A 23,359-nucleotide genomic window follows, 5' to 3' on the forward strand; every position below is an offset into this window, starting at 1 on the left:
TTCTTATGTCACCTCCACTCCTCCCCACTGCTGTGAGTGGGTCTCTTACCCGCTTGTGGGAAGGATCCAGGGGTTTGAGGAAGGCAGGTTTGAGTCGGCATCTAAGCTCTGGGCAGCCCTAGGCCCTTCTGCCATCATGCCTAACACGCTGCCCCGCATCTTTCCCAACAGTGAAAAAGAGTCCCACGCTGCTGGAAGTGAGCACAGCCCATTTCATGAGAACCAACAGCTTTGCTGAGGACCTGGACCTGGAAGGGGAGACGCTGCTAACTCCCATCACCCACGTGTCACAGTGAGTACCCACTCATCCAGGGGTGATGAGTGGAAAGGACACAGGGCTCCAAGGGGACACCTCGGTGCTGGACCAGGACTCAGGCCTATTAGCCCAGTGCCCACCACTCGCTGCCTGCCCTCAGCAACCGAGGGCCACTGGCCCCCAGGGGCTAGACCCCACACTGGGCCACCCGGCAGGGATATAGCAAGGGCATTTCCCACCGAGTCTGGGAACACAATCCTCTTGTTGTGACTTATGGAAACCGGACTGATCATTTTCCACTTGCTTCCGTGCTCTGAGCATCTGAGAAGATTGTTTTTCTCTCTCTGAGCCCCCTCCCCTGCCCCCCAAAAGAGAGACGACATTGTTTTTCACATTTCCCCGTGGAACCCTGGCCAAGCCACGGGGCAGATGCTGTGGCTGTCCTCAGGGGCTCCTTCAGGTGGAGGAAATGGCTGATTCTCCACGCCTTCCAGTTGGCCTGCCCCCGAGACACAGCTGGCCTGGGACGCATGCCCGTCCTCCCCCGCCGTCACGGTATCCCCAGGCCAATCCCCGGGGCTCAGCTGTGGTGTGATTCCCCTGCGACGTGACTCACTGCTCCCAGCTAGGGCACCCCGCGTGCAGTGACGCTGTGCCAGGTCAGCGGGACACTCGGGCCCGTCCTGGCTGCTGCCCCACCGGGGGTTCCCCTAGAGACGTCTGTCTGTGTCGGATGTGCGCATGGTGCTCACCCTCCTTCTGAGAGTCACTCGCTGGCCTTCCTTTCTTCTCTCCTCGGAGTCAGTGAAGCATGTTCTGGTTCTCCGGACTCAGGGTCTCCAGGTCGTCCTAATCGTGTGCACCTCTCTCGAGGTGAGGCCCCAGGCTGGCTGCCTTTGCTGTTGCCAGGTGTGGCCTTTGCCTTGCAAATGACTAAGGAAGTCAGGACCCCAACTGCAGGGCCTCCTGGCTGCTCTGTAACCCGAGGACTGGCCGGGCCAGGGAGCCAGAGCGAGAGGGGGACAGGACGGTCTCGAGGTGGTACTGTGATCTGACAGGCCCACCTGCCATCCTCCCAGGCCCCGCCAGGCTCACAAGGAGCTTGACAGCACGTGTGGATGGCAGGGCATGCAGAGAAAGCATGTTCAGTCTCAGTGAGAGCCACACAAAGGGCTGGGAAGCAGTGGACTCAGTACTGGAGCAAGCTTCCGGGCCACCCCTGGGAGTGGGGCTCTGAACTCTGGGCCCATTCTGGAGATGACCCAAGAGGCTCACTTGGTAAGTGAGCAAGGGCAGAGGTAGGACTCGTGCTGGCAACCAGGGGCTCTGGGCAGAGGCAGGTCGGTGGTATTCCAAGGCAGGATGCCAGCTTACCCCTCTGGCTGAGGCCTGTAGCGAATCTGGGACACAGGAGACCCCCAAGTGTTTTGTGAAAGTTGGGGTTTTGTGACTGGTGTTTGCAGCACAGGTGGCAGGGCCTGCTTAGAGCAAGGATGGCCAAGAGCCTGCTGGGACCCGGGACCCTCGTGTGGGTGGACACCACCTAGGCCTCGCTGTACTGCTCAGCGGCCCCTGCTTATCCTCCTGGCTCTCTCTTCCTATCAGAGCTCGCTTTTCCTCCACTCTCACCTGTGGCCCAGCTCCATAAGGCGTCGCACCCCGGGTGGACGGGGTGGTCACCCATCACCCGTCAAGCTGGGCAATCTTCACCAGCTCCCGGGACCCTCTGAGGTCGCTGCAGGAAGTCCCAGGGTAAGGGTGGTGAAAGACTGGGAGCTGAGGTGACCTAAATCCAAGCTCACAGCTGCCTTGCCTGGTTGCCCCTTTTGAAGAGAGGTCCATGTGTGTCAGAATCTGCAGGCACAAGGTTTTCAGGGGGGCGAGAGGCGGTCCACCTGCCCAGGGAGCCCCAGGAAGCAACTCAAGCTGGTTGGGCTGCGTAGTCAGAGGAACCTGCCCATTCCTTGTCTTCTTTCCTCCAACACAGAGGCCATCTGACCTGACAGCCCTAAGCTCTCTGCCTGCCGTGGGCCTGGGGTGGTCCTTGGGTCGTCACTCCCTGGGCGCCATCCGTTGGTTATGGGAGGAGGGGCTCCCTCCAGTGCTGGCTGGGCCTAGGCTGTTCTTCCCCAGGAGGGTCCTCGCCCTGGAACCTGTGAAGGCCTTTCGCAGTACAGACCCTGCAGAGGAGCCAGCTGGGAAGGCGGGTGCTGGACTGAGGGGTCTGCAGGGAAGGCTGGGCTGAAGAGACAGTGTGCAGCAGAAAGGCCTCCTCAAGGCCCTGTGATCTGGTCAAGGTTGAGACAGCAGGGGCTCTGCATGTCCCTGTCCTCAAGGGCCAGGGTCCTGCCTGCAGGAACCCAGGGAAGGTGGGGTACAGGCACAGTGCAGGGGACGGCAGTGGGACTTCAGATCCCAGGCGCCCCCAGGGCTGAGGGCTAGGCCAAGGCGCCACCCCACCATGGCGGGGGAAGGGGGCAGCAGTGCTGGGCCCCGCGTTTACCCCAGGCTGCAGCAGCCGGCAGGGCAGCTGGGGGAAGATGGCCAGGCCTCAGTGTCCACGCCGGGCCGCATTCCTCTGCCTCCCGCACAGCCTGCCTGCTGATTGATGCCCGTAATTAAACTCGGCTCCAGCGGCTTGGGGACCCGTCTCAGCTCCTGCAGGCAGCTCAGCCCCATGGACTCCACGCAGGCGAGAGAGCTGCACGCCCTGGAGCGTGTGCAGAGGGCTGGGGATGTGCACAGGGGTCTCGCAGGGGCCAGAGTGGGTGGGAGGCAGTTACTGAAAAACAGATCCATTTTTCTTCAGCATTTGACTGAATGTTAAACGTATTACCATGTTGGGACAGTTCCAGAATTCAAATTAAAAGCATAAATAAAGACACATTTTGTTTCCATCTCAAGCTCTCCCCGCCCGAGGGGCCCCAGGGAGGTGAGGTCACTGCAGCCTTGATTACGGGATGGTCCCTGGGGCTGGGCGAAGCTCCTCTTTCCGGGGCCTGTTGGCCATTGGTGGAGCAAGGGGTCAGGGGACTGGGGGTCAGTGAGCCAGTCTGGTGCAACCTAGGGAGTCGCCAGAGAGCCGGGGTCAGGGTGCAGCGGGCTGGGGAGAGAGAGTGGCTCTGGCCACGCAAGCTCCATGGGCAGGCCCCCGGACCCACTCACAGCTCTGGATGGCCAGGCCACAGGCTCACCCGCACCTCTCAGGCAGATGAAAGGGAGCTCGTCTGCCCTTGGGCCCCTACCCTGAGCTCTGCCATAAGGCTGCCATGGAGCAAGTGTGAGGCAGGAGACAGGGCATCGAGGGCAGGGGGTAGCGAAACCCTGCAAGGGGCTCTTGCCCGCCGCGGGGAGGGCCACCCCGTGTCCACCCCTGCGCCTTGCACATGGTGTTCCACCTAGAACATCCTTTCACTCATCGGCAGCTATCAGAGTCCCGCTCATTTCTCCAGCGTCCTCGCAGGCCTCCTCCCTTCAAGGAGGCCCAGGACGCCCCCAGGCCAGGCTGCCACATCCCCCTCCAGCCCCTGAGGCCCTCTGTACCGGCTCCCTGAACCCTTGTACGGGGCCTGGGTCTCTTTTGGGGTACCTGTCTACCAGCACCCTCATGTGTGGCTGCCCCAGGCCTCTCCTTATCTGGCACCCCTCAAGCCCCAGGCTGGATGAGCTCCAGAACCATGGTTCCTGGGTCCCCCAGCCAGGGCCCAGCCAGCACCTTCCGAGGAAGAGATGAAGCAGAGGCTGTGAGCGCCTCAGTGCTGCTGGCATGCAGGGCCAGGGTAGCTGGGTCAGAACAGGCCTCGGGTCAGCATCTGGGGCTCTGGGCTCCAAGGCTGTGTGTTGGGAAGTCCTGCCCACAGCTGCCGAGTCAGCCAGGACTGGCCTAGCATTCACACCCACCCCGGTGGTTGCACATGGATACCCAGGGCAAGTGGTTCCAGAGCCAGACCCTCTGTGCGCACACCAGTCTCTGGTCTCCCAGAAGGGACCCTCCTCTCTTCTGTCATGGCCTCCCGGGTAGGCAAGACCCAGCTCTCTTTAACCAGCCATCTCTCTGCCCTGCTCTGCAGGGGGAGAGTCTGGTTAGCACCCTGTACACCAAGACAGGCATGGGGAAGGCCAAGAACCTTCTAGGGAAGAAAGGCAGAGGGAAGGCGGGGCCGAGGCTAGGGCCCCACAGAACACCCGCCAGGTGACTGTGAGCGCAGACACATGCGCACACCCCCAGCGAGCATGTACTCGCAGGCCTCCTGCGACATGACAGCCTGGAGATCTTTGAGCAAAACCAGCCCTGTGTGCGTTAATTAGAATTTCCATGTCTTCAACTTTCTCCTGGACCCTGCAGAATCTCACGCCAAAACGTTCAAGTTTCTCTTTTCCAGCGAGGCCGCTGTGGCCTGGCTTCCATCCACATCACTACTAACGTCTCCTGAAATCTGCGTTTGTCAGCGAGGCCAGGGCCAGCCCCATGCCTTCTGGAAACAAGGGCAAATGTCACAAGACTTGGTCCCATGCTCAGTTCCCTGGACCAGGGTACTAGCTCTATTGGCGGTACCAGGTTTGCCTGGGACATTTCAGAGACATCCGGGGCCCACTGCAGCCCACACCCATGGACCCCAGAGGCGCCAGGCACGGCACATCTGTGAACGTCCAAGCCCCTTTCTGTTTCCCACCCTGCAAACTGTGGTGGGAAAGGACTGAGAGGCCTTGCTGGGGCCAGCGTCCAGGGGGATAAAGGAGGGGGCTTGCCAGGAACAGATGAGGCTAGTTTGTCTTTCCAGGCCAGTGTCCTCTCGTTGGAGCTCCAGACCACCTCTGTCTGCATGAGGTGCCAAGGAAGCCCCTCGGGAGCCCGCCCGGGAGGGCTGAGCGAAGCTGCATGAGTCACAGGCTCCCCGTCAGAGCCTCACAGCCCTGGCCAGGCGCAAAACCGTCTCCGAGATGCACGGGGGGATTAAATGTTCTCCTAATTAAATTACAAGCGAGGCGAGTGGCTCAGTGGGAACAACGGGGGACTGGAGATCGGATGCCCTTCATCTGGCGCCCAGCCAGTCCTGGCCCAGCTGCGGGCCAGCCCCCGAGCCCCCCAACCTCTGGGAGCCTCATTTCCTTTGTGAGCATGCGAGGAGAATGCAGCCCATCCACTGGGGCCAGTTACTCTGGGGAGTGGGCCCATGGTCTGGGAAGAAGGCCCAGAGGCAAGCATGGGGAATTCTTACTGCCTTAGGCGCCGTTGATAACCCCAGGCCCCGGCATGCTCAGGGCCCGCTCGGCCGTCTCTGCAACGCAGGTTCACAGCAAGGGCGGCATGGACCATGGGCAGTGTTCAGGAGGATGTTCAGGAGAGAAGGCCCACACCCTGGAGGTGGTGGGAGGAGATGACTTCACAAAATGGCACTGGTACTGATGGAGAGACATCTTTGACCATCAGGGAGTCCCACACAGCTCCCTCCTATGCTTTGCTTGAACCTGGAGGGGGAGACTGAGTCCCAGGCAGCCTGACCAGGAAGCCTGAGGTGGGGATCCCCTGAGCCAGGGGTGGGAGGAGTTTGGGGCAGACCCAGCCCCTCTGCAGGCCTGCACTGTCCATCTCTCAAGCTAAGCTAGAAAGGCTTGTCCTTATATAGAGGACATTGTTTCAACTTTCCAGTTGAAGGATGAAGTACACAGATCTCAAGGGTACTGTCTCATGCATTTTCGCCCCCTGGGACTTGTGACACCAGCCCCCAAGTGAGGCGACAGAACCTCGCAGGAAGCCCCCAGGTTCCCCCTTCGTGCACTAACACCCAAGAGCAAGCGAGGCCCGGCTTCCAGCAACAGGACCCAGCTCTGCCCGCTCTTGAACTTTCTATCAATAGACTCCGACAGTGCACACACATATGTCCGACTCCCTGTGAGCTTCACAGTCGGGCAGCAGAGAGCAGGGCCTCCCTCTCCCCTGGCTGGCTGGCACCCCATCGTGTGAAGGGCCTACACCTCCTTTATCCATTCTCCTCTGACGGCCACTTGGACCATGTCCAGTACAGGGTTGTTATCATCACTGCTAAGAATATTCTGTCTAGGCTCTTTGGGGAATGCACGGGCTGCTTTCTGGTGAGTATGTTGCCAGGTCACTGGATGAGCTTGTGGGCTTTGAGCACATGCTGCCTCACAGCTGCCCAAAGTAGGCAGACCATTTCCACCATTGCCACTGCGGAGCATTCTGGCTGCTCCATATCCTAACCCTTCGCATTTTCCGTCATTCCTTTTCAGCCACAATGGTGGGTATCTAATGGCATCAAACTGTGATTTTAACTTGCAGTAATAGCTATGGGTTTCCCTGGTGGCTCAGGGGTAAACAATCTGCCTGTCAATGCAGGTTCAATCCCTGGACTAGAGAAGGAAATGGCAACCCACTCCAGTATTCTTGCCTGGACAATCCCACGGACAGAGGAGCCTGGCGGGCTATGGTCGGTCCATGGGGTCACAAACAGCAGAACACAACTTAGTGACTAAACAACAACAAAGTCAATGGCACGTTATTATTATTTAGTTGAATACGGTCCTTTGTAAAATGCCCATGTTGGCGGCTCATTTTATTTTGGGTTGTCTTTTCTTCTGATTTGTAGGCGTTCTTCATCCTGGACATGAGTCATTGGTCAGATACATGTATGTTCATTCCAAAGAAACAACACTTCTCCCTCTGCGGGTTGCCCTTTTCCTCTCTTAAGGGTGTCTTTTGATGAACCTTCTGGTCTTAATTTTAACATCATCCAGTTAATCAAACATTTCCTTTCTGGGGAGTGCTATTTGTATCCTATTTAAGAAACTTTGACTACTCCAAGGTCATAAAGATAATTGTTTTTTTCCTAAAGTTTTATTAGTTCACCTTTCATATGTAGATCTGCAATCTGCCTGGAATCAATCTTTGCATCCAATGTGAGGCTAAGGTCAAGGCAGTTTTCGCCCATTTGGATATCCAGCTTGACTCAGTTCCCTTTACTGAAAAGACCGCCCTTCTCCACTGCCCTACCAGATAAGCACCAGTATAAAGCAGCTCACGGTCTGCACATGGCTCTGTCTGTGGATCCTATTCACTTCGTCGGTCAGACTTTTATCGTTTTTCTTGCCAGGGCCATGTTTCATTATCAGTACAGTTGGATCCCAGCTCAGGACGGCGGGTCATGCAAGCTCCAGCCAGTTCTCCTGCCTTGCTTGGCTGTCTCTGTGCGGCACCTCCAGCCATCGTGTGCCAGTTTCCACAGGAGGCTTCTAATAGGTGGGCCGGCTCCCCGTCTAGTCTCAGGAGGACAAACACCCTTACTATACTGAGTCTTCGGAACGGTGCTCTTGACATGGTCCTCATTTGTTAAGGTCTTCTTTCATCTTCTACCATGTCCTGTAGTTTTCAGGGCAGTGGTCAAGCACACCTTGTCTGAGATTTATTCCTTGTTAGCTGGTGCTTGTTATGGGTTTACCAAGTCTGGGAACATTGCCTGCCAGGGAACTCTGACCACCCTGGGTCACTTCCTCCTGCACAGTGGGACGCTGGGGCAGTTGGCTCACTTCTCTGAGCCTCTGTGTCTTCTTGTAGATGTGAGGGATGCGTGTCATGGTGCTGGTGTTAGCCTTTGAAGAGATGGGGTCCGGCATCCAGCTGTGTGCCTGCTTCGGGAAAGTGTTTGATAGATGTCAGACAGTGTAAAATGTCTCCTTGTGATGCGAGGTCCTGTGGGGATGTCCCTTCCTTGGCCTGAGAGCTTCTGAAATGGCCAGGTCACAGGTCTCCATAGGGCACAGATGCGGCCACAGTGTGTCACCTTTAGATGTTGTCCTTGTTTAATGAGATGCACCTTGCTGTTGTTATTCTGTCACTCAGTCGTGTCCGACTCTTTGCGACCCCACGGACTGCAGCACACCAGGCTTCCCTGTCTCTCACCATCTCCCGGAGTTTGGTCAAACTCATGTCCCTCAAGTCAGTGATGCCATCCAACCATCTCATCCTCTGTCATCCCGTTCTCCTCCTGCCTTCAATCTTTCCCAGCATCAGATGTAACTAGAAAGCCAAAATCCACTGCCTCTCACCCAGGGCTCAGGGCTCGTGAGCCACGCTGTCTGTGACCCACTGCCTCTCACCCAGGGCTCAGGGCTCGTGAGCCGCGCTGTCTGTGACCCACTGCCTCTCACCCAGGGCTCAGGGCTCGTGAGCCGCGCTGTCTGTGACCCACTGCCTCTCACCCAGGGCTCAGGGCTCGTGAGCCGCGCTGTCTGTGACCCACTGCCTCTCACCCAGGGCTCAGGGCTCGTGAGCCGCGCTGTCTGTGACCCACTGCCTCTCACCCAGGGCTCAGGGCTCGTGAGCCGCGCTGTCTGTGGAGGGAGGAACCTGACACCTGTTCTGCTAACTCTCCTCTTGGAGGGATGCTGAGGACCGCGCCCCAGAGCAGCCACAAGTGCCCCAGCGTGCCTCTGCCCTCTGTTCTCAGCACAGCTGGGCTCGCCTGCTGAGGATGACACCCTTCTTCATGCAGAGCAAGGACCAGGGCAGGCATGAGGCCTGCCTTCCCCTGGGACCGCACTTGGCAGGAAAGGGAGACGCCACGGGAGTTCTGTTTCTGAGCAGTCCACGGGCTGCGTGGCCCAAGTGTGGGGGCGGTGTTTGTTCACAGCCCTGGTGGCCTTCAGGTGCTTAGGAGAGGGCAACTCCCTGTCATCCCTACATCTTGTGTCAGGGGTGGGAGGGCACACTGCGGCTGGTTGAGACAAAAGCTTGAGTCCTCACTGGGGCCCTTAGAGGAGGCCTGGTGAGTCAGTCCCCTGATTCACAGAAAGATGGGTCTTGCCACCTTGAACCTGGCACTACTCTGGGAGGATGAAGGGCACCCAGGCCTGCAGACCACTCTGGGGCAGCGCTGACCTGGCCTTCCAGGGTGCCGGGGCTTCTCAGGCTGCTCCTAAGCCCCTCCACCTAGTATTCACCCTTTAAGATTTACAGGCCCTCCTGGGACGATACAGGTGTCCTCAGCAATGACTGGCTAGCAGGGACAGGTCTGGCTGGAAGTCTATCAGGTCTGGCCTGCCTGTGCGAGTGCCAGGTGGAGGGAAGAGGAAGAAAAGACGAAGGCAGAGGGAGACAGGAGCCCAGGGCTGACCCGAGTCTGGCATCCATGGCATTCTGCCATCCCCACAGATCCAGCCATGACCCCACATGGCTGTGATCTTCTCAGGAAGTGCTCTCTTCACAAGGGCAGTGGCCCCGGAGGCTGAAGACAGCTCGGGAAAGATCACGGAGAAGAGCAGGGATACCCTCGGCGTTCACAGGCAAGGTCTTCCACTACAGTCAGCACAAGTACAACTTAGTAGGGGTTTACATCAAGCTCTGAGAAGGGAATTCGGGGCGGGGGGCAGTTCAAGGAATTTTCAAAGGTAATGTTGACTCTACCTGATTTGTCTTCCAAGGCCTTGGAACTGGGCCATCACATAAGATCAGACTACACTGCACTCAGAATACCGCTCGTGCCACAGCTGTGCCCCCTGGTAAACTGGGGCACACAGCAGGGTGGCTTCCCAAAGCAGCAGAAGACATGTGGGGACTGGAGGGGGTATGTAAGGCTATTCAGGGCACCGGCTACACTCACAGTACGTTCAGCGTTCTTCCCCACAGCCTCACTTGTGGTTATGGGCAAGACGGCTGCCCTCAGAGAGCCAGCCCCTGAAGAAGCGGCGGGCAGCACTGGGCGGCCAGCTGCTGGTCCTCGGCTTTACCCAGCTGACCTCTGTACCTGCGTATAAAGTTCAGGGCAAGGGCACACTGGGACCTCTGGCTACATCCCTTCAGCACACGCTGGGTGTGTCCACCTGGCCCAGCTTGGTATGCATGGGGGCCCAGTGTCTCCACTCCTGGGTTGGGATGGGGCAGCTGTCCTCAGGCCCAAGGGGACCTTTCTTTCCCTACTTAATCTCCTCTCTTGGGCCTTTTGTAGGTGGGCTTGTTTTTCAATGTTTTCTTTAGGTTCATGTCCAGATTTGTGAGGTTACATTGAGTCTCTTCCCATTTGAAACACCTGAATGCTTTCTTCCTGCTCTTCTCCCTGAGCTTTCTTCCTACTGCTTCTCTCTACTGCTCTACTACTTCTCTCTCTCTCTGAGCCACATGAAACCCCAGCTGGGTGTGTGGGCTCCAGGTAGAAGCTCATAGGGGCCTGGCTGCAAGGCCAGCGTCATAAGCTGGGGCCGCCTCAGGTGGAGCAGTGCTCAGAGACTGGCTCCCAGCCTGAATGAGGTTGGGGCAGTGTGTGTGCAAGCGGCAGGGACGGGACTGTCCCCAGGGGCTCCAAGGGCATCACCTGAGATGCTCTCCCACTGACCCCTTGCTCTGTGGCAGTGCCTGAAAGCCTGGTGCTGACGGGCCCCCTCCATCACCGGCCTGTCTCATGTGCTGGGAAATGGACTTGGTCAGGCCACACGGTCTGGGTCTAAGATGGGAAAATATGCCTGCAGATGTCAGGAGATGGAAAGAGTGGGAAATGGGAGCCCCGAGACCAAAGACAGGACCTTGCTCAAACGCTGGCAGAGCCAGGTAGGCACTCAGCTCCGAACTCTGAACTCTGTGTTCTTTTGCTGTCCCAAAACAGCCTGTCTCCTCGAGTGGGCCCTGCCTCCATCCTACACCAGTCCCAGCCAACTTTCTTCATCACCTGGGCCAAGTGACCTCAGTCCCAGGGGGTTGGTTAGGGCACTCTGCTGAGCCCCAAGCCCCAGTCACTCAAGGCCTTCGGCCTGGCCATGCCCTGCTCATTAGCGCTCTGCTTCCCCCACACTCAGGAACGGGAAAGCATCCCCCAGTTAACTCTGCCGCAGGCCATGCCTGGAAGGAGAGGTGGGTGGAGCCAAGTGAGCAGGACAGAAATACTGAAACCTGGGGTCAGAAAGTACACTCAAATTAGTCTCTTGGGCCACCTCGGGACCTCATACTTATCCAGGAGACCCACATGGGTAAGACCAAGACAAGGATGTGCCTTTCCCAAACAAGGCAGGAGGACCAGACAGCCGTGAGAAAGGTCAGGAGCCCAACTTGAGACTCCAGGTGCAGGCGGAAAAACTGTGGCCTTCTCCCCAGGTAGCAACGCAGGTCACCACTTAGGAAAACAGTTCTGTGAGCACGCCAAGGGCACGGTCCGAGGAGAGAGGAGCGTGACCTTTGTTTAGCAATGGACACTCTGCCAGGGCACCAGGCCACCCTCTGCATTGAGCCCCTAAAATGGATAAATGCTGCTGCTCATCACAGTCCTCATTGACTCTCATGACCTGCGGAAATATCACTCTCTCCGTCTGATGCCACCTGGCCACGCAGGTGCTAGTCCCAGTGATTCGGGAAGCTGAGTGTGACCAGCCAGCCCATCATGTGAGGCTGATCACAGACTTGTCTCATTTGCTGGGGCTGGTGTTGGGCTCTGCCTATCAATGTTTAACTCCTGAGGAGGCCAACCTTGGGGCTGGAGAGGCTCAGACTGCAGAGGGGAAAGGGGCTCCTTTCTGCTGTGTGTGTGCAGGGACCCTGGGGTGGGGAGGGGCAGTGTCAGCTCACAGCCAGCAGAGCACAAGCTGGAGGGAAGAGGGCCTTCGGCGTGAGCTCCGCCCCGCGGTGTGCCGGGAAAGGGCGGGGAGCGCTGTGCCCCCACCCCCGCCCCCGACCCCGTAGGTGACAGTGGGCCCCAGCAGGACGCACAGCTCTGAGGACCCCTCCGTGGTTTCTGGCGGCTTCGGATCTGGGGTGCGCGGGCGCCTCATTTGCAATTGCTGGTTGCCCCACAAGGGCCTGGCCTAGGTCTCCCCGCTGGTGGGGAGGAAGGTGTGGGAGCTGGTTTGCCGGGGCCACCCAGTGTGGGCTCAGGAAGGGAAGGAATGTGACCGAGGCCGGGTGTGGCTGAGGAGAGTGCAGCCAGTTGTGGGTTTTTCTTGGGGCCGAGATAGACGTGAGCAGAGATGGAGGCCCCTCTCCCTCTGCCCCCACCACACACACTAGGACCTTTCTTCAGTGTGCGGCTGTGGAGCTGGAGGCCAAGGACACCCTCTGGAAACCTGAATTCCATTCGCTCTTGGCAAAGAACAGCTTCCTGCTTGGAGAAGGTGTGCGCGTGTGTGCGCGCGTGTGCACACAGGGCCATGGGGGCTGGCAGAGGGAGAGGCACGTGGGTGGAGCGATGTTTGATGAGACGTGTAAGGTGACCCCAGTATTTCCCGGCACTGGATGGCACTTGCTCCTCCATCCGGAGGAGCTAAGACAAACACCTGGAGCGGCTGAATCAGAAACGTGCAGGCTGCACTCCTTTGAAATAGGCTCTGGCTTAAAACAGTCACGGCAAAACATGCCTTTGAATCTGAAAGCCAGGACTTTTGCAAAATAATTCAAAAAGTTTGTTGAACCTTAAACCTTTCCTGATGATTCCTTCCTTCTGAAGTTAACTCGTTAAAGTTGCTCCAATCCCAGCCTGGTGCCAGACCAGCTTCCTGGAAACGCTCGCCAACTGCTGGCCTTTGGAAAGACTTGTCACCCTAATAGCTGTTTAAAAAAAAAAAAAAAAGCTCCCTGGGCACCTTGGCTGCAGGGCCTGAAAAGTCCTTTGTGTCCGCTCCAGCTGCAGACCCGTTCCAGGCCCCGCTCCTGGGGCCGACTGGAGCTGTCTCTCTTCGTTTCCTCTTACAGTGGCGGGTGCTGGGCTGGCTTCTTCCCGCCCAGCTTCTCTGCCAACGGTGTATCCAGGCCTCCCCACACCGAGGTGGGGGCCGGGACGTCCAGGGCAGAGCCCTTGGAAAGGGCGGGTGTGTGAGCATGTCCCAAGAGGGTCACCAGCCGGGGCGTCTCTCCGTTTCTTCCCCCTAAAGGGAGAGATCAGGGCCCCCTCCCAGGTCAACCCTGTGTCACTTCCCCAGAAAACCCAGGACCCAGCCAGTTCCCAAGCAGCTTGGTTTCAGAAATGAAGACAACGTGCCTCTTCCCAGAGCAGGGTTTCGGCAACATAAAGCCTGAATGTAAAATGAGGTCTAAGTTGTAGTTTAAAAAAAGAGTTTAAAATGTGAATATGGGTTGGAAGATACTTAAACATAGATATTAGGTGAATCAACAGAAAAATGTACTAAATATTGTCACTGATGCATTAATCAAAATCAAAGATTACGTGAAAATGGAAGAAAAGTTACATAAAAACTCAAGCATTTAAAGAGACGCAGCAGTCAGAATATGTACACTGTTCACTCCTCTTAAAAATCACTCCTCTCAAAATTCCATGATGACAAAACATATGTAGCATTTCATTTCCTAGGAGAGCCTTGTTGATCTGCAGATGGGTGGAGGGCACCCCTTCCCATCAGAGGGGGGCGGGTGGGCTCCCTGGGAGCCTGCCCAGGGCCTGCTCTCACTCCGGCTCTGCCTCTCCCTGTCAAAAACCTCTTTGTGCAGGAGCAGCCCTGCTCCTCGGAGGGATAGGAACCAGAGCCCACAGCACCGTGCCACCGTGCTCCACAGCCCACCAGCCTGGCCCCGCAGTGGGGGCTGCTCGTCCACAGCCTGGCAGAACATCTGCAGGAACTGCAGCACGCCCTTCTTGCCCTATTAAGATGTTGCTCTTAAAAAGTAATAGTACAGTAGCTTTACACATGCTAGGGAAAACAGATGCAGTATACAAAGGGAAAATGGCAAAATCAGGCTGTCCCCACCCCAACCCTGACTTCCTAAGTTTCCTTTCCTAAAGGTCACTGCTGTCCAAGTTTCCTGCTGTATGTTTTCAGTGTGTTATATGGGCAGACGTATTTATGATATACCTCCTTCTTACACAAGTGGTAGCATCTATCATCTACCGGCAGCTTGCCTTTTTGACTTCAGACAGGCATGCCAGACTTCTTTTTGAGCTGCCCGGACAAGCTTGGTTTATCGTGGGGCAGGACTCCTGAGGGGCACTTCTATCCTGCAGTGTTGCTTGTGTACACACACGTCAACAGGTGACTGCTGAGGTGCTGCTTTCTCATGAGTGAGCTGCTAGGATCCTTGAGAGAACGTGGCCTCTGCTCTCAGCCCACTGGACTGGGCTTTCCCCAAATGGGACTGTGCTCACGGTAGCCCCAGTCTTCATGGCATCGGTTCTGTTTCTGGTGAACACGGGGACCCAGCCACCTGAGAAAGGCACGTAGCTGGTGAGGTGGGAGGCCTGTGAGGAGGCTAAAGAACATCATGTTGAGTGTAAATCAGTGAGCCTTCCATCACAGAATGCACAGATGGGCTGCTCATTAAAGCCTGACGAAAGCCCTGAGCATTTTCAAGGGCAACACCGCCTTGACTGCAGCTGGCAGGAGGTGGCCAACAGTTACCTGCTTGACGGCCTGGGCAGGAAGCAACCCCAGGGCATCTGAAGAGAATGGGGCCCTGTCTCTGCGAACATCATGCTGTAAGGAAACGCTTCAGCTTTCAGTAGCGAGCCCTCTCATTTCTCCGTAAGCACTCAGCCCCAGTACACACTGTTCAGAAAGAAGACGCCTGTGTGTTCTGGAGATGGATCTATATTAAGACATCTAGTGCTTCTCCTTTTTATTAGCAGCTGCAGAGCATTCCATTATGCCGTAATGTATGGAACAAGTCCCCTATTGATGGATGTATAGGGCAGCCAAAGACAGCCATTAACCATTCAAATATTCACTAATGAACCGCCTGATTTTGAAATTAGTCCCTCTGAAATGTCCCTCCCCACTGAACACTATTGTCTCTCCCTACCCATCTTATCCCTGTCTGTCTCCGTTAATTGAGTCTCCTAGGCTGTCTCTTATCAAATAAAGACAACATAAAGTAAATTACTTATGAAGAAGAACTGTAAATCTTGTCAAGATACGAGATTTCATGAAGTTAAGGGAAATGAAACTGAAGAATTTCTCTTCAGAGGTTAGACAGTTAGGCAGAGTTAAAGCATTTACCCAACTGAAGAGAACAGCAAGGCTGACACCTAGAAAAGCATTTCAAAGGGGTGCAAATGAAATAATAAAAGATTAAGAGAGGCTCCTTGGTGAAGCCATGAAGCCCTACCTTCTATAAAACTGACCCTCTGTGTGAAAGTGCTAATGGAATTCATTATGAAGGGAGAGATGCCCTACTGCAGGATCATGTCACATTTTACAACATTCCATCAGAACCTCTCTCAATTCATTTTTTCTAATGAGGAGGTATCTGCAATTATGACAATGTATATATAGGACAATTTTATTTTCAAAACTATTATTACTACTCCTCAAGGTAACTTCCCAATCAAATCTATTTTTCATGAAATGTTGGTCTCCATTTTAAGTGCATTCACTTCAAGAGGTCCACTTCCCCCCATTTCCAGCAAGGTTAAGATAGTTGTGCATGTTTTGATAAGATATTACCAAATAAAGGCTTGTACCCATTTATACTACTATGAAAATTGTGCAAACATGCCCATTTCCCCACACCTTCACCAATAACTACTACTCACTAGTAGTCACAGCTTCTATCTTCCATTAATTTGATTGATAAGACATGGTATACTGGAGTTTTAATTTACATTTCTTTTATTGTAAACGAGGTATTTATCTCTTTAAATCGGTAAACATTTGTTTTTTCTTCTCTGTGAACCATCTCTCCATACCTTTATTTTTTTAATACCCCTTTTTACTAATTTATAGGAATTCTGTCTTATGTGTTGAAAACAGTCTATCCCAATTTTCTTTGATCTTTCAGCTTCTATATTTTTCTGCTGGCAGTATTTTTAAATTTGAGGATTTGTTGTTTCTGTTTATTGCTTTACATTTCTTATATTTTATTAAAAGTTGAGCTTGTTTCTGTGAGTCAGAAGCCAGATATATTTTCTTTTCATATGCTGCTCAAATTTTTGGTCCATTTTCTCCCTATGGGCTTCAGAATTTTTAAATTCTGACATAATCAACTCTGGCAGTCTTTTGTGATATGCAATTCTTGTCTTAAATTTTGAAAAAACTTCTGAGATTGTTTTAATAAGTTCTGTGTTTTCTTTTGTCGTCTTTGTTTTTCACATTAAAAAACTTTAATTGATACATGGTTAATTACAGTGTTGTGTTAGTTTCAAGCGTATAGCAAAGTGATTCAATCACACGTACACACATTTTTTTTCAAATTCTTTACCTTTATAGGTTATTATGAGTATAATTCCCTGTGCTATACAGTAGGTCCTTATTGTTTACCTATTTTATATATAGTAGTGTGCATATGTTAATCTCACATTTCTAATTGATCACTTCCCTGCCCCACTATCCCTTTTGATAACTATAAGTTTGCTTTCTATGTCTGTAAGTCTATTTGTAAATAAGTTCACTTGTGCCGTTTTTATATTCTACATATGTAGAATATCAGTTATGGGATATCGGTGTCTTGCCTCTGACTTACTTCACTTAATATGAGCATCTCTAGTTCCATCCATGTTGCTGCAAATGACATTATTTTGTTATTTTTTTATGGCTGAGTAATATTCCACTGTGTATCTATATACATACATATATACACACACACACACACATTTTTTATCCATTCTTCTGTCAATGGGCATCTAGGTTGCTTCCATCTCCTGGCTATTGTAAATAGTGCTGCTGTGAACACTGGGATGCATGTATCTTTTTGAATTAGCATTTTCTCCAGATAGACGCCTAGGAGTAGGATTGCAGGATTGTACGGTAGCTCTATTTTTAGTTTTTTAAGGAGCCTCCATATTGTTCTCCATAGAGGCTGCACAAATTGACATTCCCACCAACAGTGTAGAAGAGTCCTTTTTTCTCCACACCCTCACTTATTATTTATAGACTTTTTAATGCTTACCATTCCAACTGGTGTGTGGTGATACCTCACTGTAGTTTTGAGTTGCATTTCTCTAATAATTAGTGACACCGAGCATCTTTTCATGTGTCAGTTGGTCATCTGTGTGTATTCTTTGGAGAAATGTCTTATCTAGGCCTTCTGCCCAATTTTTGATGGGGTTTGGTATTTTTAATATATATATATAAAACTGTATGAGCTGTTGTATATTTTGGAAGTTAACCCCTTGTTGGTAGCATCATTTACAAATACTTTCTCCCAGTCCACAGTTGTCTTTTCATTTTGTTTATTATTTCCTTTGTTATGCAAAACCTTTTAAGTTTAAATAAATCCCACTTGTTTACTTTTGTTTTTATTTTCATTACTCTAGGAAACAGATTTAAAAAAAATTGCTGTTATTTACATCAAAGAGTGCTTTACCTATATTTTCCTTTGTATGTGCGCTCAGTCATGTCCAACTCTTTGCAATCCCATGGACTGTAGCCCACCAGGCTCCTCTATCCACGGAATTTTCCATACAAGAATACTGGAGTAGGTTGCCATTTCCTTTTCCAGGAGATCTTCCCAAACCAGGGATCACACCTGTATCTCTTGCATCTCCTGCACTGGCAGGTGAGTTCTTTACCAGCTGAGCCTCCAGGGGAGCCCCTCTGTTGTTTATTATATTTTCCTCTAGGAGTTTTGTAGTCTTGCATTTAGGTCTTTAATCCACTTTGCTTATGTTTGTATATGGTATTAGAGAATGTTCTAATTTCATTTACATGCAGCTGTCTAGTTTTCCCAGCACCATTTAAGAGACTATCTTTATTTCATTATATATTCTTGCCTCCTTTGTCATAGATTAATTTTCCATAAGTGCATGGGTTTATTTCTGAGTCTTCTGTCCGGTTCCATTGATCCCTATGTCTGTTGCTGTGCCAGTACCATACTGTTTTGATTACTGCAGCTTTGTAGTTTAATCTCAAGTCAGGGCAGCTGATCCCTCCAGCCCCATAATTCTTTCTCAATAGTGTTTTGTCTATTCAGGATCCTTTATGTTTCCATACAAATTTTAAAAATTTTTGTTCTCATTTTGTGAAAAATGTCATAGGGGTTGCACTGAATCTGTAAATTGCCTTGGGTAGTACAGTCATTGTTAACAATATTGATTCTTCCAATCCAAGAACACAGTATATCTTTCCATCTGTTTGTGGTCATCTTCAGTTTCTTTCATCAGCATCTTATAGTTTTTGGAGTAAAGGTCTTTTACCTCTTTAGCTAGATTTATCCCTAAGTATTTTTTTCTTTTTGATGTGACAGTAAATGGGGCTGTTTTTTTCATTTCTGTTTCTGATTTTTCATTGTTAACGTACAGAAATCAACAGATTTCTATATATTAAGTTTGTAGTCAGCAACTTTACTGAATTCATTGACGAGTTCTAGTTCATCTTCTGGAAGCATCTTTAGGATTTTCTGTATATAGCATCATGTTATCTGCAAACAGTGACAGTTTTACTTCTTTTCCAATTTGGATTTCATCTTCTTCTCTGACTGCTGTGGCAAGGACTTCCAAAACTATGCTTAATAAAAGTGATGAGAGTGGGCAGCTTTCATTTTTTACATTTAAATAGTGCTCTATTTTTATATAAGGAGTTATTAAATTCAGTTTATCTTCTATGTGTCTAACTAGTTATCCCAACACTATTTGAATGCATCATCATCTATCTACTGACTTAAATTGTTATCTTTATCATATTTCAAACTCTCATTTATGCGTATCCATTTCTAGACCGTCTTATGGATCACTGATGGGCCTCATGATGGGCCAGACTCAATTATTTGACTTTCAAACTTTAAGATATACTTATGAGTACAGAGTTTCCCTCATCTCTCTAACTCAAAAGAGGAAGCCACATTTCACACAGTACAGTCAACCAGGGAATCCATGGCATGGCCTCAGACCAAATCACTCTAGACACAGGATTGGCTCTTGAGTTGGACATGAAGCCTGGAGTATCTGTGGCTGAGTCCTTGTATTGGCAACTAATAAGGTAAGGGAACAGGAGCACTTATTTCTTCCAGGCTCACACAGCCGAATCCAGACAATGGATGCCCAGAGGTCATGGGTCTGACTCATGTAGGGTCAGTAGGGGGTAGGGGGCCATTTCCTACTCATGTATGATCACAGTTTCAGGGCATCTTATGAAAACTGAATTCAGTAACTCAAAAAGTAAATAAGCCTAATTCAAACAGGAAAAGAATGGCAATAAGAAAAATCTGTAAGGTGTAGCCAGTCCCTCCCTTCCCCAGGCCAAGGAAAATAATGGGCATGATAAACTGTTATAGTTGAAGTGATGTTATAACCAGTGCAGGTTAAAATGGTTTCACATCATGACCTGGACAACAGTGACTCAGTTTCCTTATCTAATCTAGGTCACCTGTACCAATGTGGCTTTTCTAGCCTCATCCATGTGAAACTGGCCCGGAGGAACATGGCTCCTGTCCCCTGCCCTCCTGGCTTGGGTGCTCTCCTTTACTGGCCTGTAAACAAAAAGTAGTGTTTAAGAGCAGATTCTAGAGCCACAGCAGAGCAAGCTCACAGACTGACTGCACCACGTCCTACCTGCTGGACCTTGGATGAGTCATTTTTTCATTTCTGTTTCTGATTTTTCATTGTTAATGTACAGAAATCAACAGATTTCTTTTTTTTTTTTTTTTTACTTTTATTTGCATTTATTTTCTGCGGCATTTATTCCCGGGCCATAAGTTTTTGTTTCTTCAGTTTCTTCTGGGATATCTTTTTCTTCTGTGCAACCTCCTCTTCTGGTTTAGGAACAATCTGTTCTTTTTCAGTAAGGATCATCTCAATGTGGCAGGGAGAGCTCATGTAGGGGTTGATCCGACCGTGAGCTCTGTAAGTCCTGCGCCTCATCTTGGGGGCTTTGTTCACTTGGATGTGCTCAATGACCAGAGAATCTACATCTAAGCCCTTAAGTTCAGCATTACTCTCTGCATTTTTGAGCATGTGTAGTAAAAATTCAGCACTCTTTTTGGGCCACCGACCCTGTGTCCAGCCCCACTGTTTGGCCTGTGCACACCCACCAACTCCACCATTGTAACGACGGAATGGCACACATTGCTTCTTTAAAGTGACATCCTTCAGATACTTGGTGGCTTTTCGGATATGCATACCCTTTATGGCCTGGGCAGTCTCACGAGTGTTCTTAAAGTGAACACGAAGATTTGAACCTCTTGATTTGCATGATTTTGTGGGGTTTTCTGGGTCGAGTGAATAGCGCACCATTTTTAAGGGTCAGCTCAGGCCGCTTACCGGAAAAGCAACAGATTTCTATATATTAAGTTTGTAGTCAGCAACTTTACTGAATTCATTGACGAGTTCTAGTTCATCTTCTGGAAGCACCTTTAGGATTTTCTGTATATAGCATCATGTTATCTATCTATCTAGCATCATGTTTAGTTTTCCCATCTATAAAATGGGGATAATAAGAAAAGAGTGCCTTCCACAGAGGGTTACTGAGAAGATTAAACGAATGACTAATGTGAAGCACACAGTATGGTGCTGACATATGTACGGCTATATAGTGTTAGTTAAATGCATGTCCCTACCTCATGATGAGTCATTCAGTTCATCTTTATCACAGTAAGTGCTTGACAAGGTCAATGGGGACGGGAGTTTGAATGAGTAAAATCACCTTCAGAAAAAAGTGTAGTTGCATTCTCATTAGACTACTTAGGACAATGGGTAATCTTTAAAACCTGGTGCTTTCCTGAAGCAGGTGCTTTTCAAAATTGTATAGGACTTACATTACATGCACATTTTTTTCACATAAATTTTAGAATCAGCTTGCATGATTTAAAAAACAATGTGTGTGGCCATCCATATTCTGCTGGTAATTTCTATTGAAACTACAATCAATTTAGATTAACTTAGAATTATCTTTTTTTACAAATATTTTTTACTTTCTAGCCAAAAAGAGAGATTTATCCATGTGTTCAAATCAGTTGTAATGTGTCTCAGTATCTTTCAGCCCTTTGTTCATATACATGTGGTGCAGTTTGAAATTCATTATTGGGTATTTCTAGGAAGACTACTGATTTTTTAAATTTGGTGGTCATGATTTTTTTCAACTGAACGTTTCATTTTGAGATCATTGTAGATTCACATGCAGCTGGCTGTAAGAAATTATAACAGATTCCATGTAGCCTTAGTCCCAGTGGTAACATTTTGGGAACTAGGACATGATCAGTGCGAGGGCACAGACGCGGGTACAGGGGAGCCCCTGTCGCCTTCATGCAGCCTCTGAAAGCCACACTCCCTCCCCTCCCGCTCCGCTCCACACCCCCTCCCCTCCCGCTCCGCTCCATCCCTGGGCCCTGACAACCGCTGCTCAGCTCTGCACTGCTTTAATGGTGTCACTACAAGAAGGTTCTATAAATGGAACCGTACGCAGGGTCTTTTGAAACTGGCTCTTTTCACTCGACACAGTTCCCTGAAGATTCATCCAGGTTGCTGAACGTATCTGTGCATTCCTGGCAGGACCCTATTTAGGTTTATATTTTTAAAGCTGATGGACCCTGGCTATTGTTTCCCTTTTTCTGCACTGACTACCATAGATGAAATCAGTATGTGTTCTTTCCTTATGCCAACTTTGTCAGGTCAGTGGAATTTTGGCTCCAGAAAGAGACTTCGAAGATTTCATTAAGGATGTGATTATTTTAAAATACATATTCAAAAAAAAAAAAAAAAGGCTCTTGTGAAAAAAATTGTTTTATTTGCTCTTAATTTTGTTTTTCTTAACCACTTTACTGAGGTATGACTGACATACAAAATCTGTATGTAATTAATATACACAATGTGACAAATTTGGAACTAAGTAGATACCTATGAGCCCATCACCACAATCTAGGTCATAAACATACCCATCACCTCCCAAAGCTTCCTTACACCCTTTATATCGCGTGTATTATTTCCTAAGAACACTTAACATGAGATCTCCCCTCATACCAAATTTGGAAGCACACAATGCGGTACTGTTGACTACAGGCCCTGTGCTGGACAGTAGCTCTCTAGGACTCATTCATCCTGCAGAACTGAAACTCTGTGCCCTTTGACAAATTCCTCCAAGCTGCCTCCTCCCCCTGCCCCTTGCAACCACCATTCAACTCTCTGCTTCTCTGAGTTTGCCTATTTTAGATTCTTCATATAAGTGGTATCATACAGTATTTGTCCTTCTGTGTCTGGCTTATTTCACTGTCCTCCACATTCATCCATGTTGTCACAAATGGCAGGATTTCCTCCTTGTCAAAGAATTCTTGTACAACCATTCTATTTCTGAACGCTACCAGGATTCAGGGTGGGGGTGGGGAGTGCTTTTTACATCGTTTATGTATGATAGAGAGTGGGATAGAAGGAAGCAAGTTTGCTCCCAGGGGGACAGATGCAAGCATTCAGGAGGCCCCCCAGAAGGGCCCTGGGAGCCCTGGGGCCGTCCTCTGGGGGACGGGAAGAAAACATCCCTGTCTTGAATGCTCCCCGAGAGAGGGCCTCACTTTCCCCCACTATCTTCTTGTCTTCTCACCAGCCCACCCAGTTCTGTCTCTCTCTGTGACTTCCAGTCACCTTGAAGCTCCCTGCTCACCCCCATGTACAGGTGTGCTCTTAGGGCTGGGGTGAATACAAACAAAGAATGGGAATCTTTGCAAGAGCTCTGGGGTAGGGTGGGCCCAGGCTCCCTTGAGGGGAAATGGGGTCTGGCTGGGCTAGCCCATGAAGCCTTTCACTTCTCTGCAGCTGTGCCTACCACTGTCACCCCCGTCCACATACACACCCAGAGCTAAGACGGACAAAGAGCAGCTCCAATCTGAAGCTCCGGTGGGCTCCCCCAGGGTGGATGTGTGTGGGGTGTAGGCACAGGAGCTGAAGGAACCTGTGAGATTCAGTGCAGTGCCCTGTAGGCAAGTGGAGGAAAGGATGCCTCCTTGCCCTGTGTGTCCACTCTTCTAGGCAGAAGGTATAAGTAGGCTCACTAGGCTCTGTGCACGCCCCGAGGGACAAGGAGGAGCCAGAGAGGGGCCACCCTGCTCTCTCAAAGATGCTGGTCTCATCATCAACACACCCTGGGCACTGTGTTTCAAAGGAGGCCCAGCACTACCATTTCAGTGAGGAGAAAGTCTGCTGGCCCTGCACACATCTTTGGACTAAAGAATATTCCTAAAACAGTAATAGTACTTGCCCTTAGCCAGGCCATGTGCTCAGTGCTTTATAAACATTTCACTAA

The 23,359-nt window shown here is 50.8% G+C and overlaps 2 protein-coding genes across 5 annotated transcripts in view; one reads left to right on the forward strand and one right to left on the reverse strand.

Moving 5' to 3' along the window:
- KCNQ1 (potassium voltage-gated channel subfamily Q member 1) overlaps positions 1 to 23,359 on the forward strand; it is a 365,808-nt gene that overhangs the window by 177,845 nt on the left and 164,604 nt on the right. For all 4 annotated transcript variants that reach the window (XM_043923794.1, XM_043923785.1, XM_043923807.1 and 1 more), the window contains exon 11: positions 172 to 292. In XM_043923794.1, coding sequence (XP_043779729.1) covers positions 172 to 292 — 121 coding nt within the window. The remainder of the gene's footprint in view (positions 1 to 171; positions 293 to 23,359) is intronic.
- On the reverse strand, positions 19,780 to 20,421 carry LOC122707874 (60S ribosomal protein L17-like). The gene has a single exon (XM_043923827.1). It carries the CDS (start codon positions 20,362 to 20,364, stop codon positions 19,810 to 19,812), a length of 555 nt encoding a protein of 184 aa, XP_043779762.1. The 5' UTR covers positions 20,365 to 20,421; the 3' UTR covers positions 19,780 to 19,809.

Source organism: Cervus elaphus, chromosome 2 (assembly GCF_910594005.1).
Source record: "Cervus elaphus chromosome 2, mCerEla1.1, whole genome shotgun sequence".
In the NCBI taxonomy this organism is placed as follows: Eukaryota; Metazoa; Chordata; class Mammalia; order Artiodactyla; family Cervidae; genus Cervus; species Cervus elaphus.

Bases quoted from the DNA above. Each gene is read 5' to 3' on its own strand.
- LOC122707874 (XM_043923827.1), bottom strand. From the start codon at position 20,364: ATGGTGCGCTATTCACTCGACCCAGAAAACCCCACAAAATCATGCAAA.